The sequence below is a fragment of the Microtus pennsylvanicus genome, chromosome 5, assembly GCF_037038515.1.
Source record: "Microtus pennsylvanicus isolate mMicPen1 chromosome 5, mMicPen1.hap1, whole genome shotgun sequence".
NCBI classification, from domain to species: domain Eukaryota; kingdom Metazoa; phylum Chordata; class Mammalia; order Rodentia; family Cricetidae; genus Microtus; species Microtus pennsylvanicus.
Window position 1 is genome coordinate 23,610,935 of NC_134583.1, and position 16,081 is coordinate 23,627,015.

A 16,081-nucleotide genomic window follows, 5' to 3' on the forward strand; every position below is an offset into this window, starting at 1 on the left:
AAACAAACAAAAAGGAAAATACAGAAGATTAATTTATAAAGATAATGCAATTATTTTAACCATGTCAAGGGTAGAGGAAAGGAATTGTTATGAGCTAATTAATCATTTTCTATTAGTATGAAATTAACAAAAAATAAAAAACACACAGCAGCTGGGAAGACGGCTGAGTTGGTAAAGCCCACATTCAGATCCCTAGCCCCACATCAAGTCAGGCTTGGTGACAGATATGCAGGTGGGGCTCCTGAGGTTTACTGGCCAGCTCATCTAGCTCAACAAGTAAGCTCCAGAATCAGTGCAGCGGAAGAAGACAGCCAACACCAACATCTGTCTCCATGGGCACATGCTTGCAACCACAAATTTTTAAGACTATTTATCACATAAAACATAATACGAAGGCGAAAACATACCAACACTAAAATGAATATTTCTAAAATATATAATGCCTGGATCAAAACAGTAATTTGAGAAGTTGGAAAAAGCATCTACCAAATAACAAAAGCATAAAACATTTCTTTTGAACAATGAATTATCCCAAGATGAAGAAAAAAATCTAACTTAGGAACTGATCCAACAGCATAATAAATGAAGACATAGTTGGAATATCCACTAATTTAGCTTTGTTAAGACTAAAATGAGAACCAAAAATGTTGTTTTTTTCAACATCTTGGGAGAAGACCTTAAGAATAACATGATGCGGGGCTGGAGAGATGGCTCAGCGGTTAAGAGCATTGCCTGCTCTTCCAAAGGTACTGAGTTCAATTCCCAGCAACCACATGGTGGCTCACAACCATCTGTAATGAGGTCTGGTGCCCTCTTCTGGCCTACAGGCATACACACAGACAGAACATTGTATACATAATAATAATAATAATAATAATAATAAAAATAACATGATGTGGGATTCCCCTCTGTATGCTGTGAAAATCATTGGTTAATAAAGAAACTGTCTTGGGCCTGCACTGGGGATAGAGGTAGGCAGGAAAAACTAAACTGAATGCTGGTAGAAAGGAGGCAGAGTCAGAGAGAAGCCATGGAGCCACTGGAGACAGATGTGCTGAAACTTTGCGGGTAGGACATGACCTCGTGGTGATACACAGATTAATAGAAATGAGTTAAATTAATATGTAAGAGTTAGCCAATAAGAAGCTAGAGCTAATGGGCCAAGCAGTGATTTAATTAATACAGTTTCTATGTGATTATTTTGGGGCCAAGCGGCCAGGAACTAACCAGCAGTCATCCTTCAATAGTAACATACATTCAAATATCTATTTTAGGAAAAAAAATGTCCAAGACAATATAAATTTTTCAAGTGTTACCAAATAATTTTTTTTTAAAAAAATGTATCTTTCAATTGCCTCTTTTAAAGGTCTTTTAAAGCCCTGAAGGCTCAGTACTGTACCTTTCTTTTAAGATAGCCAAATTCAGGCTGGAAAAAAAATGGCTCAGTGGTTAAGAGTACCTGCTTGCTTATGGATCTAAGATCAAATTCCAACATCACATAAAAAGTTGGGCTTGATTGTGCATGCCTATAACTCCAGCATTCCAGGGTGGAGACAAATGGATCCTAAAAGGCTGAACAGCCAGTTTAGCTAAAAATGGAAGGTTCTGATTCATAGAGACAGGGTGTCTCAAGGAAATAAGCTGAATGTCACAGATGAAGACATTCTATTATAGCCTCTGCATGGGTATGAACACCCAACACGTGCATACATTCAAAACACAAACGCATACACACACTACATACAGAGAGGCAGCGAAAGAGCACACCAAATTATTTCACAGCATATAAAGTATAAACCTATTTTTTCAACTAGTACAAATTTCCTAAACACAAAGGCTGTTCCTTCATTTTGTACTCTTACTGCTTAGCCAACATCTAGTACTTCAGAGACACAAGTCAGCTAAATGAACAACTAAACAAAATAAAACATAATCTCTCTCTCTCTCTCTCTCTCTCTCTCACACACACACACACACACACACACACACACACACATTACTTCACGGTATGGGAAGTGTTCATGTGCTGCTAATGTAACATGGAACAAAATAGGCAGCAGTAACTTTAAATCTTAATGTCTAAATTTAGAACATACCTCAATTTGCATCTTCAGATGTGTCTTGAAGTTTGACAATAAAGTAAGAAATATGGAAAGAGAAAGCTCAAAAACCTCTGGAACAGATGAGACTCCATTTTTTGAGAGTGCAACACACAGATACTGCTTAATAGCATTAATAAACATCTCATTTGTTCTGAAAACAGGTCCTGCATTCTGCAGAATGGACAGAAGTAACTGCAATGAAAGAATCTTGGACCGTAACTCATGAGACCTAAGAGGTGAAACACAAAGCACAGTATAGGAACAAGGTCATCATTTTGGTAATAACATCCTAACATAAAGACATTCTACATTCCACAAATTCATAAACTTGGCCATTAACACCAAGTGCTTCTCTGGTGACACATAATTTCATATGCTTTGTTTTTAAATTTATTTTCTGACATTATAATCACATTATTTCTCATTTCTCTTTCCTCATTTCAAACCTTCCCATATGCCCCTCTCTGACCTTTTAGGGGTGAGGAGGGAATAGGAGGTGGAGGTGGGTGGTTGTTGGTGGTGGTGCACGCCTTTAATCCCAGCATTGGGGAGGGAGAGGCGGGTGGATCTCTGTGAGTTTGAGGCCAGCCTGGTCTACAGAGTTAGTTCCAGGACAGCCAGGGCTACACAGAGAAACCCTGTCTCCAAAACTGAAACAGCGACAAAAAGATCCATGGCCTCTGTTTCTCCTTTATTGTTAATAGGGGGATATATGCACATATCCATGGGTAAAAGTTATCAATATTTTAAACATAAGCCTACTATTCCCCTAAAAGACATAAAAATAACTTGCAGGTGTACGCCTTATTTCACTATTTTTCTAAAGCATGGTACTAAAGTCACACAACTCTACTTCTTATAGATGACCAGGAATGCAGTGAAGATATCTGCTCTGCTTAGTATAAAGTGGTTCTAATGTAATCTTTTTCTAGTTATGTTAGTCAGAATCCCTAATCACCAATAAAAATGTTTTGTTGCACTAGAAATATAGCATTTCAACCATACTTTCCCACTAAATATCTGAAATTCTTGTTACTCTTCTGAAATAGAGACCTTTAGAAATTTTAAAATTACCTCAATATGTACACACTTATTCTAAACACTTCTGTAATGAAAATCTGAAAAATTTTTGGCTGAAATTTTTCTCAATTTTTTTCTAATTAAGGTTCTGTGTCATGCTTCTGCTTACTATCTAAAATTTTAATTATTTTAACATATGCACTTTTTTCTCCCATTGAAAACTATCCCTTAGTTCCAAAAGACCATAGAAATTCACTGGAGGCAATATTTCAAAGGCAGAGCATTAAATGTTATAGGAACTATTTTTTCAAACTTATTCCAAATACTATATTCAGTCACATTCACATAGTGTGTGAAACCTTTGCTCTTGATTTCTCCCTTAAAATGTTTATAGTTGTGTCAGCAATTTGCAGATCTAAACAAGCAATACTTAATTTTATATCAATAGTTCATCACAAAAAATACCTCCTATTTGAAATAATGCTTGAGTCAATAGTATCAGAGCCTCTTGTTTCCAAGATAACTATTACTCTAGTCTCGTAACTATTATTAATACAAAAGTATTAGTACCCCCAAATGCTTGTTCTTAATTACAAACAATGAAAGGCAAGACTGGAAAGAGCTACTGAAAAGTCCTCATGGTGGGTGTTCTGAGGCCTACATACAATTACTTTTAAGTTACCTCACATTGTCCTTTTGCTCAATAACTATAATAATTAGATCAACAGGATTTTTGTTATAAATTAGATCTAATGATTTTTTTTGTTATAAATATGCTTTAACTTTCTATTCTTAGCATCAAACAAAACGCCTTTTAGACATTTATGTACCTGTTCTGTACAAGACACTAACAAAAGTAAGGATCAAATGACTGTCATATTGATAAATGATAAACATTCTCTGAGGCATGTTTTTCACTGTATAGTCCAGGCTGGCTTTGAACACACGGCAATCCTCCTGCCTCATCCTCCACGAGACGGAATGACAAGAGTATACCACCATGCCGGGCTAAATTATACCAAACTGGAAACTTCATGCCGGCCATTTTTCATGAGTTAGTTTCAAATAATGACTGAAGCTGGATAGCACAGGTCACTGCTTAGCAGAGTAAGCAGAACAAGAAAGAACACAGAAGCAAAGACAAAACTATGTAACTACAGAAGTTCTAGCATTTTATCAAACCACAGCAAAAATGATCCTCAGCAGTAAACCCAACCCCTTTAGTGAGTATGTGTCCATGTAGGGCCTAAAGGATCACTTAGAAAGCATTTCTCTGGCACTATCCACACCTCTCTTAAAATTGTGAGACACTGTCTCTCACTGGCCTGGAACTTGCCAAACAGGCTAAGCTGGTTGGCCAGTGAGCCCTAAGGATATGTCTGGTCCTGTAACCCCACCACTGGGCTTATAAGTACATGCTTTTTGCTTTTTGAGACAGGATTTTTCTGCATAACCCCAGCTTTCCTGGAACTTGCTCTGGATTCGAATTCACAGAGCTCCATCTGCCTCTGCCTCCTGAGTACTGGAGTTAAAGACACCCCAACATTCTCGCTTTTTTAAAAAACAGGATCAAACTCAGGTCCTCAAGCTAGCAAGGCAAGCATGTTATCAACTGAGCTTTCTCCCTGGACTTAATCCTTCAAAAAAAATTTTTTTGAAGATTTATTGTGTGTGTGTTTGCCTAAGTAGTTTTATGTGTATCACATGCATGCAAGTGTCCTCAGAAATCAGAAGAGGGCATCAGATCCCCTCAAACGGAGTACAGTTGGCTATGAGCTGCCTGATGTGGGTAACAGGAATCCAACCTGGATTTTCTCTGAGATGTTAACTTACTCAAAATTGTTAAAAGTTTTCTTCTTATTTTTTTTAAAAAAGAAAACAAGCTATCTTTTTTTTTTTTAATTATACATACCAATCCAAGTTCCCACTCCCTCTTCCCTCCCATTCCCTCTACATACCCTCCCACCCTACTCCCCATCCACTCCTCAGAGAGGATAAAGCACATTGCTTTGGGGAAAGTCCAAGGCCCTCCCTACTATATCTAGGTTGAGCAAGGTATCCATCCAAAGAGAATAGGCTCCCAAAAATCCAGTACAAGCAGTAGGGACAAATCCTGGTGCCATTGCTAGTGGCCCTGCAGTCTGCCCCAGCCATGCAACTGTCAATCACATTCAGAGGAACTAGTTTGGTCCTATAGTTCCTTCCCAGTCCAGCTGGAGTTGTGAGCTCCCATTAGTAGACTGTTTCAGTGGGTGAAACCAAGTTTTCTTCTTAAAGATCCTCATCAATTTGTATGGAAATGCCAAAGTTGTCAAATTTTTAATGAGAATGTTGATTTTCCATAATAAGGAAAGGTGTTTTAAAAACAGGACAGGAACCAAAAAAAGCTACGGAGAAACCCTGTCTCAAAAATAAAAAAAAAATAAATAAATAAAATCTTATTTAGTATACAATTACTAAGTTTAATTCTACTTTTGCAAAGTTCCTATTTTCAAAAACTGAAGAAGCAATAACTTATTTTTCTGATTTTTGAGATTTGAACCTAAAAATATTTTAAAATTTTCTTTCTGAACATAAAACAAGCTTTTCCCTAAAGCAGAACAATGTGACAAAAATAAAACTATAGAAAATATAATGTGTTTTGCAGAACGTTACAAAGTTTTAAAAGCTTTTTTTCCAGGGGCTGGAGAGATGGCTCAGTGGTTAAGAGCACAGAGGTCCTGAGTTCAATTCTCAGCAACCACATGGTGGCTCACAACCATCTGTAATGAGATCTGGTGCCCTCTTCTGTTACGCAGGCATACATGGAGGCAGAATGTTGTAAAAATAAATGAATAAATAAATAAATCTTTAAAAAAAGCTTTTTTCCTATGTGTATGAGTGTGTTTATATATATCATGGGTGTCTGTGTCGCATGCACAGTTTGTAGACAAACTGTGGCAAGGACAGGCTTGGGTGCTGTTCCTCATCCTGCACCTTATTTGTGACATGGTCTCATCACTATCTGCAGCTGTGTGTACCAGGCTAGCTGGCCTGCAGACTTCTGAGGATTTACATGGATTCTAGGTGCCGATCACAGGTCTTCACACTTGGGTAGCAAGAGCTTTACTATTCCCTAGTACTACTTTACAATCTCCCTAGCTCTCGACCTTCTGTATCTGAAAAGAAGAAGTTAAGCTCTAGTTATTTGCAGATGATATGATAGTGTACATAAGCGACCCCCAAAACTCCACCAAAGAACTTTTACAGCTGATAAACAGCTTTAGTAATGTGGCAGGATACAAGATCAACTCCAAAAAATCAGTCGCCCTCTTATACACAAAGGATATGGAAGCAGAGAGGGAAATCAGAGAAGCTTCTCCATTCACGATAGCCACAAACAGCATAAAATATCTTGGGGTAAATCTAACCAAGGAAGTGAAAGATCTATTTGACAAGAACTTTAAGGCATTGAAGAAAGAAATTGAAGAGGATACCAAAAAATGGATGGACATCCCTTGCTGTTGGATTGGGAGGATCAACATAGTAAAAATGGCAATTCTACCAAAGGCAATTTATAGATTCAATGCAATCCCCATCAAGATCCCATAAAAATTCTTCACAGATCTGGAGAGGTCAATAATCAACTTTATATGGAAAAACAAAAAACCCAGGATAGCCAAAACAATCCTATACAATAAAGGATCTTCTGGAGGCATTACCATCCCTGACTTCAAACTCTATTACAGAGCTACAGTGATGAAAACAGTGTGGTACTGGCATAAAAACAGAGAAGTCGACCAATGGAATCGTATAGAAGACCCAGATTTTAACCCACAAACCTATGATCACCTCACTTTTGATAAAGGAGCTAAAAGTATACAATGGAATAAAGAAAGCATCTTCAACAAATGGTGCTGGCACAACTGGATGTCAACCTGTAGAAGAATGAAAATAGACCCATATCTATCACTGTGCACAAAACTCAAGTCCAAATGGATTAAAGACCTCAAAAAAGTTTCTTCTCAATTGATCAAAAACAACTTGGAGAGGAAAGAGTTCATTTGTCTTTGACATAGTCCATCCTCAAGGGAACCCAGAGCATGAACTCAAGGTAGAAACCTAGAGGCAGGAACTGATGCAGAGGCCATGGAGAGAATGCTGCTTACCAGTCTCCTTCTCAGGGCTTGCTCAGCCTGCTTTCTTAGAACCCAGGACTTAGAGTTGGGACCACCCAGAGAAGTCTGAGCCTTCCCACATCTACTATCAATCAAGAAAATGTCCCAGCGTCTTGCTCATAAGCCAGTCTAAAGGAGGCTATTCCTCAACTGAGACTTCCTCTTCCTAGATGGTTCTAGCTTAAATCAAAAACAAACAAACAAGCATCCAAAATACAAACTATATTTAATGGGAATTAGATAATTAGCTTTTATCAGAGTACTTAGTACAGTGTCAACAGAAATCATCGTAAGGTAATTCATTAGGCATTAATAGTTCCAAAGTTACTCAAAATGTGAAAATATCAAACACCGATTTATTCATTGGCTAACATATACTAATACCTATTGTGTACCAGGTATTCACTATTCTATTGCTGCCCATCCTTTGGGGGTGGTGAAAGGTATATATTTCAATAGTTTTTGAACTTACTATTTTTGGTATGTGTTTTTTAAAATAAAATATTCCCTTCAGCAAATTTTCAAGATTCTACAGGACAGAAGAACAAATGAGAACCCAAACACTATATTAACAGTAAGTTTTAAGCTTAAAAACTTAAGCGAAGTGACTTACTTTGGATCTGGTGGTCCGTCTGACAGTGGTTTCATTGACAGCTTACACAATGACCTGAATACTAGAAAGGCATCCTTTTGTAAAATGTGGGAAAACTTAGCACCAGGTGAAGGTCCTGAAGAATTTCCAGATTCCTAAACAAGTTAATATACCATGAAAATGAAGACATATCCCAATGTAAATCATTTTAGCTTTCTAGTGTATTATTCAATTGACTCTGATATGGGATTCTCCCCAACTGGTACAAAAACAACCTGAAGTGGAATCTGTCACACTGATCTTTGATATGCTAGTCTCATACCCAATATTAAATTAATACCTTCAAAATATAGTCTTTAAAATATTCCGGTTTTGGCCTGGTGGTGGTGGTGCATGCCTTTAATTCCCAGCACTTGGGAGACAGAGACAGGTGGATCTCTGTGAATTTAAGGCCAGCCTAGTCTATAGAGTGAGTTCCAGGACAGCCAGGGCTACATAGAGAAATCCTGTATCAAAAAACAAAGAAAAAAAATCCTCAAATCCCTCTTTGACATCAGGCATACTCCTAAAATGTAACCAGTTCATATTTTTTAATTGACACTGACAGAGTAAGACAGTGGAGTAATCTTTAAAGTCATTTACTGGTGAAAATCAATCCAATCATGAAACCCTCTAGAATCCCTCTTCACACAGAAGGACCAGAATCACGGAAAGCAGAAAGGCATGAGCAAGGCCCTGCCACTCCCGTCCATGCTGACTGCACAGAGACTCAGATAAAATGTTTCACATTCCTAAGTTTTCCCTTGTCCTATGATACTGTAAAATTTTTCCCCATGAATGTATGGAAAGAATGTTCCTCTTAAACGTAAACTTCAATGTGGGTGAGGGATTGTGAACACAGATGAAACACAACTTACAGTTGGAATGTAGCTATTAATACATCTTAAGAGAACAAACTGCTCTAAGTTATAGCAATGAGAAAGAAAGAAATCCACTCAAAACCCAGCCTTTTATTTCCACAAATGGAAATCAGCCAAAAGCATCAACTGGGAAGATTTGCTCAAGATACTGGCAGTCCACCCATTTCTTTCTCTCCACTTCACCCCATATATACCTGAGTATCATTGGAAGAGACAGACAATCTGTCATCAGGTAACGATGGTGTATATGCAACAGAAATCGGTGTTCCCGGGATTCCATTTGCTTGAATGTTTTCACTGTCACTACCATCCTCTACAGTTCCAATGTTGCCATCTGTACGTGCACTTATAGCAGTCCCTTCTCCCATATCTACAATGGTAAGAAAAGACACTCAAGCATCTTTGACTAAACCAGAGTGCATTTAAAAAACATAGAGTATCTAAAATGAAACAGTGGCCAGAAAGCAGAGTGAAATACATATGGGCACTGTTAAAAGGTAGTGTATTTACTGTGGTGCAACATGCACTTGGCATGCTTCCCAACATGGTCTGTAAGTTGTACTGTGAATAAGCACACTTATCTGACAGAAGGCTATTCTAGATGTACACAGACAGAGGCCTACTTTTAAATTTACACTAGCTCCCTAAACTGGGCTCTGATGAACACTACACAGTGAGAAATTTTATTGAACTTCAGCTATTATTCATTTCTTCTCAAACAAATACTAATTATTTTTGATAAAGGTCAGAGGACTATAACTAAAGAGATCAAACACATACATATGTAGATAGATAGATAGATAGATAGATAGATAGATAGATAGATAGATAGACAGACAGACAGACAGACAGACAGACAGACAGACAGAAGAATATGAAGAATGCTAAGATTAGGTCTTGGGCTTAAAAAGAAGGAAGAAAAGAACATCAGAAGCACATTTTGGGACAAGTGGGAAAACTCTTAACTGTATTAGATACTCTTTTAAAAGGTGGCAGTTTTCCTGTGTGTGGAAATAAAATTGAGGTGACATATAATAATGTCCTAACTTTAAAAATATATCTGGGCATTATATAGGGGTAAAATGTCATAATGTACACAGCCAATTTTCTAATGGTCCAACAAAGACCTATATATGCATGATGTGTGTATAAAGACATAAAGCAAAGGTAGCAAAAGTATTCATTCATAAATCCAGACAAAGGTGCTTATAATCCTATTCATTGACATTTCCTCTAGATTTGAGATTTTTCTATGTGAAATGTTGCAGAACAATGAAAGAACTTTTACTTCCTAGCCTATACCTATATTAGGTACTGGCAATGTTTACATATCTTAGGGTTAATAAGTCAGTCTCTAGTCTAACTATGGAAGACACTGCAAAAGCAACATGGCTGTGTTTCAATAATACTTTATATATAAAAACAAGTGGGGCTGGAGATGTACCTCAATACTAGAACACTGGCTTAGAATGCTCCAGGACCTAATTCTTTTTTTTGTGGGGGGGCAGGGGGTTCGAGACAGGGTTTCTCTGCAGTGTTGGAGCCAGTCCTGAAACTAGCTCTTGTAGACCAGGCTGGCCTCAAACTCACAGAGATCCACCTGCCTCTGCCTCCCGAGTGCTGAGATTAAAGGCATGTGCCTATAATACACTATTTTAAAAGAATATATGGGCATAGAACACTTTTCTTTTTTTCTATAAAGTTTAAAATGTTTTATACCTTTAATTAATATTCCTAATACCACAGTGGCTTTGCTTTAGTCTCTACATTTTCCTATTGGATAACCTTAGGATTTTAACTACCATTTAAAATAGACTGTTACCTGCTGTGACTCAGATCTACCAGGATTTTGTGTTCAAGGCCTAGCCTCCAGTTGCTGATGCACCTTTGGAAGCCACTTTAATTTGTAGGGAGGTCACTAGTAGCATGTCCTTAAAGGTTGTCTTGTCATGCCCACCCTTTTGCTTTCTGTCCCTTATGAGATGAGCTGCTCTGACCCACCACATATTTCCCCATCATGATGTTCTGTCTCACCATGGAGCCTGACAACCCTGGACTGAGCAAAAATGATTCTTTCCTCCTCTTATATTAGTTCTTCCAGATATCTGTTATTGGGACAAAAAGTCTAAGACAAAAAAAAATGAGTAGTAAGAAATAACAGTTGCTGTTTTGCCATCAAAGCTGCAGGTGTGATTACTTAGCAGTGTTCTGCTTTCTCAAACTGTTTTACATCTAAGGTCTAGAGCAATGCCTCTCAACCTTCCTAATGCTACAGCCCTTTAATACCATTCCTCATGTTATGGGGACACCCAACCATAAAATGACTTCGTTGCTACTTCATAACTGTAATTTTGTTACTGTTAAGAATTGCAATCTAAATGTCTTTTCCGATGGTCTTAGGTGGCCCCTGTGAAAAGGTCATTTGTCCCCCAAAATGGGGTCATGACCCACAGTTTGAAAACTACTGGCCTAGAGTGTTCTAAGTAGACGCTAATGGCTAATTCTGGTGGGAGGTCAGAAAACCAGAATGCTGATAAATGAGTAGCCAGTGAAGAAGGAACTTGTGTGGTATCAAGAAAATATCAGGAATTGGCCTAGAAGTCAGTCATGCTACAATGTGGTGGGAAAAAATCCAAAACAAAAAAAAAGCAAACAAACAAACTTGCCTACATTTTGTTTTTGTCCTGCAACTCTGTAAGATGTAGAATTTACAGGGACAGACTAACCTGGTGAAACAAACTTCAAGGCAGTTCAGCAGTCAAGCAAGCATAGTGATTATTAGCTGCCTGTAGTCAGATTGTAGTTAGAACTGAGAGGAAAAAAAACCCACAAAAACTAAAAACAAAAAACCCAACATAAGGGTTTGAAAACTGTAGTCTGGCCAGAAAATGAGCATGGACAAAGCCAGAGGGCAACAGCTAGCCAGGACTTGACGTTTGTCCTGATGGGCTGCAGCTTTTCTTTGCTCCCAGTCCTCCCTTTGGAAAGGATAGTTATATAGCTTGTTGTTTTAATTTTAAGGGACTCACGGTTATGAATTTGCTTTGGTGAAGACCTTTAAACAATGCTATAACTTACCACTTCGAAGACTCATGGAATTAGACTAAACACGTTTTACATCATGAGATATCCATGGACCTGAAATCTCAAATACATATGAAACATTTTGCTAATATCCCACAATTTGAAACTGGAGGAATTAAGAATACCCTGAACGGCATCATGAAAGATGAGGATACCTGGTTCCCTCTAGACTTTACTTCATATATCTCATCTACCTTTTCCTTTAATGGTACTACTCTAAAACTTTAGGCTATAATAAAACTTATCAATGAAGACAACTAACTCTCTGTTGAGTCTTTGGAGTCTTCTCAGTGAAGCAGTACACTGTGAAGTAGCCCTAGAACCTGCGACATACATGCTTTCTCTTCTCTAGTCTGTTACCTTATTTACCACTCCTGCTTTCTCTCATTTCCACTCTCACTACACTTAGACCAGACCCCTGGACTCCTGTGATACAAGTCTGGTAATGTCTGCCTTTCTTCAGCCCTGGTTTCTTAAAGTACAGCTCTTCTTATCAAAATTCTTTGTTCTAAAATCACCAATGCTGATTCATTTTGTCCTTAGAGTAAAATCTAAAATCCTAACCCTGTAGCTTATAACCCTGTTAAACGGCTTCTGTGATTTTTCTCCTATTTTATGGCACCACATGTATTGTACCAAATCACCACGTGAATCCAGTCCTCTCTTCCAGTATAACTGCCGTTCTTCCATTATCTACATGATGCATGTCATCCCCTGTATGTTTTACCTACTATATGAAGTCCTGCTAGCTCATTTTAAGCAGAAATCATTCATTTTTCGCTGAATTGTAACTGTTCATTGATAATGGAATGTAACCTTTTCTTTCTTATCCACAGACATTCCACAATCCCTGTCCTTCTGAGTGTGGTGCATCTTAACTTAATGTACTCTACCCCTTACAGAGACATACAACTGTGCCCACAACATAGGATTGTGCTAGACAAAATGATGAATGGAAAAGATAGAAGGCAATCACATGAAGGCTGCTCCTGGAGCTTTGGTAAGGAGTGAAATACTACTGAGAGTGCTGGTAAGTCACTACAGCTAAATAGCAATGTTCAAATCCATCCTGTGCATCTAATATATTCCCTAGATCTTCTGCTTACCCTGTGCATATCATCATGAATTGAAATTTCAATGGATTTACCAAAAATCTGACCTTCACTATAATAATACTATTTATAAGAAACATGAGTTCATGAAGCGCCTAACAAACTTGACCATATAGAGCAATTTTATAGTGTAATATTTTGGTGAAGCACTGATCCTATATCAATTCAAGCCTAGCATCCATATATGTTAAGAAACCGTGATTTTCATTCAAATGTGGCAGCAAATACGTATGATCTCAACATTTGGAAGCTGGGTACACAGCTATTCTCCCAACATTTGAAAGGCTGAAGCAGAAGGATCACAAATTTAAAGTTAGCCTGGGCTTTAATACCAAAACACTGTCTCAGTACAAAAGAAAACAAAACAAAAAACACTGATGTTCTGACCACAGGCATGGGAAGGGCATCATCACACCTGTGCAGTCGTGCACAGGAAAAGGGGTAGGTACTGGGTTTGATGCTATCTGGGGGCTGAGAGCATGCACTAGCAATCTTAGAAAGCATCCTGTAGGGATGGGGGCAGGGCATACTGCATTTGGCAGACATACACATACAAACAGTAACTTGAGAATTTCACTTCTTTGGATTTTCATTAAAGGTTTTCCGTGTATGATCAGATGAAATCCCTTGAAAATAATACACTAAATTCAAGTGAAGTACACTACCTCCAACAATGATGTTCACCATTTCTTCTACAATGCTCTGGACAATATCATGTGGCTTTTCCTCACAGTCTCCATCATACAATATATCATTTTTAGATAATGCTTTGAAAGAGAAAAAAATCAAGACATTATTTTAACTTTCTAAGAAACATTTACCAAACATGTATAATGAAAAAGATTTTTGGACAAAAATTAAATGAACATGAAAAATTGAAACTATAATATTGTTAAATTTTCAGAATTCATAATCAAGACAATACTTAAGCATTTTTTAAAATTCAAACCCATTTTAACAAGGTTCTATTGGATAAGCTATTAAACTACTACTCAACTAATGAGAGTGCACAGATTATTCCTAAAAAGAACCAAATGTCAAAGAGTATTTTGATGTAAAAGTAATGTGTGCTTTTAATGCCCTGTGCATATTAACATGTACTTGGTAAAGACATGTCTGTACTGTCATATCTAGCATCAAAGTAACTGAAGCTTATTTTGATATAAATATCAGCATTGCATTTTACTACAAAGATACTTAATGAGATAGAGATTGGGCCATCTGGGACAATACTAATATTCTGCTCACTGTTTCTTCACAAAAGGATCTATATTTCCAATGTAAAACTGAATTCATGCTAAAAAGTTTTTTATTTTATAATTTAATAAAAATGAAAACAGGTTTCAGACAGTTAAAGAAATTGATGGAATCTGATAGCTTGTACAGATGACCACAGACCAAAACAGGATTACAGCTGGGGCTTTTGAAATGCTGAAAGTATCTCAAGGTGGTTCAATTGGCACTTTAGGATGCTCCAGGCACCTGGCAAAACCTCCCTATAACAAATGGCGGCCAACTTTATATTGCTGCCTACAGTAATGTCTACACTGGTCTCCATGCAGACTATTAGAAAGGATTATGAATTAACAATGCTGTTTTCCCAGAGCCTGTCCTCCCTGTTTTTAATCTATTTAATCTACTGCACAGTTTTGAATCTACTATTTGCCATGTTCTACAAAACAGTTAACTGTCACAATAGGAAATCTGTTAAATAAGTATGTTCAATCAGTATACTTAGATCATAAACCAGAAAAAAACAGCCTTTAGATTCCTTTGTGGGATTAAAAACATTAAGTGTCTTGGTAAGTATTTTTTCTACCATTTATAAGCCTTCAATTCTGTGCTGCAGTTTGCTAAAACAGCTTGAAATTGAAAATTGTGGTACATGTCTTTAATTCCAGCATGTGGGAAGCAGAGGCAGGCAGATCTCTCTGAGTTTGAGGCCAGCCTGGTCTACAGAGTAAGTTCCCAGACAGTCAGGGCTACACAGAGAAACTGTCTCACAAACAACAGAAAAAGAAAATTGTAATTTCAATGTAAGTAAATATACAAAATCACAAAACAGTAAATTAAATTTTTCACATAAACTGACAAAAATGTGTGATTATTTATAATCACAAGAACTGCGTAGAGAAGTCAGCTATTAAAAGCAACTTCACATGGCTAATGAAGTTGCCCTCTAGAACACGCACTCTAAACTGAAGGTTTATTTATACCAGCTGTTAGAACAATGCCTTCATGGTCAAAATAATCATACCACCCTACTGATAACCCTGCCTTCTTGAAGACATACATCTAGTGGTGCCTTTCACATGCATGTGTTCCTGTCTCATAGCCCGTGTTATTTCTGTTGGAAATTTTTCCATTTTTTCTAGTCATTTTTAACTACTACAACTCAACTAAAGCATCATTGCCTTCTCTATGAAGGTATTTTCCTAATTCTCCTCAGCCTAACTTCCTAGCATGCCTCTTCTAGGAAACCTATTATACCTGTTTACGCTCATCTGATCCATTGGGTGGCTAAAAGCAGCAAACACACTAGAAGCAATAGCTATATCTATCATCTTAACCCCAAATTCTAGTACTTTGAGTATAAAACACAGAATGCTCAACATGTTTGCTGAATGTATAAATAAATGAAGGAACAAATAAAAACCCGCCTATGTCAGAGATCAGTCCTTTGAATCAACTTTAAACACGCAGTGAAAAGCAGGAGCGATTTTGGCAAAAGCAGTTTAGACAAAGCACTTGAGTTCACCAGTTGGTAGCTTACCCTGTAGTGAGAATGGCTGTTCTGCCTAAGGCAGCCTTTTCAAATACAGCAAAAGGAAGACTGGGGAGACCGTGCTATCAGTAAAGAGCTTGTCAGGAAAGCAAGAGGACCTGAGTTTGATACTCAGAACACATGAAAAAGGTAGGTGTCATCACTACAGAGACAGAGCAGGAAGATCTCCATGCATTCAAGGCCAGTCTGGTCTATATAGGTCTATCTAGCACATTCCTGGCCAGCCAGGGCTGTTAAGAGTAAAACTGCCTCAAAAAAAACACCAGTTGGGTGTCAAAGGCAAAAGATACTCTCGCCTTAACCAGAGAA

The 16,081-nt window shown here is 37.7% G+C and overlaps 1 protein-coding gene across 1 annotated transcript in view; it reads right to left on the reverse strand.

Moving 5' to 3' along the window:
• The window catches only part of Arfgef1 (ARF guanine nucleotide exchange factor 1), a 97,295-nt gene that overhangs the window by 54,994 nt on the left and 26,220 nt on the right, over positions 1–16,081 (reverse strand). The window contains exons 7-10 of the mRNA XM_075971350.1: positions 13,653–13,754; positions 8,986–9,161; positions 7,893–8,026; positions 2,097–2,331 (exon numbers count right to left, since the gene is read on the reverse strand). Coding sequence (XP_075827465.1) covers positions 2,097–2,331; positions 7,893–8,026; positions 8,986–9,161; positions 13,653–13,754 — 647 coding nt within the window. The remainder of the gene's footprint in view (positions 1–2,096; positions 2,332–7,892; positions 8,027–8,985; positions 9,162–13,652; positions 13,755–16,081) is intronic.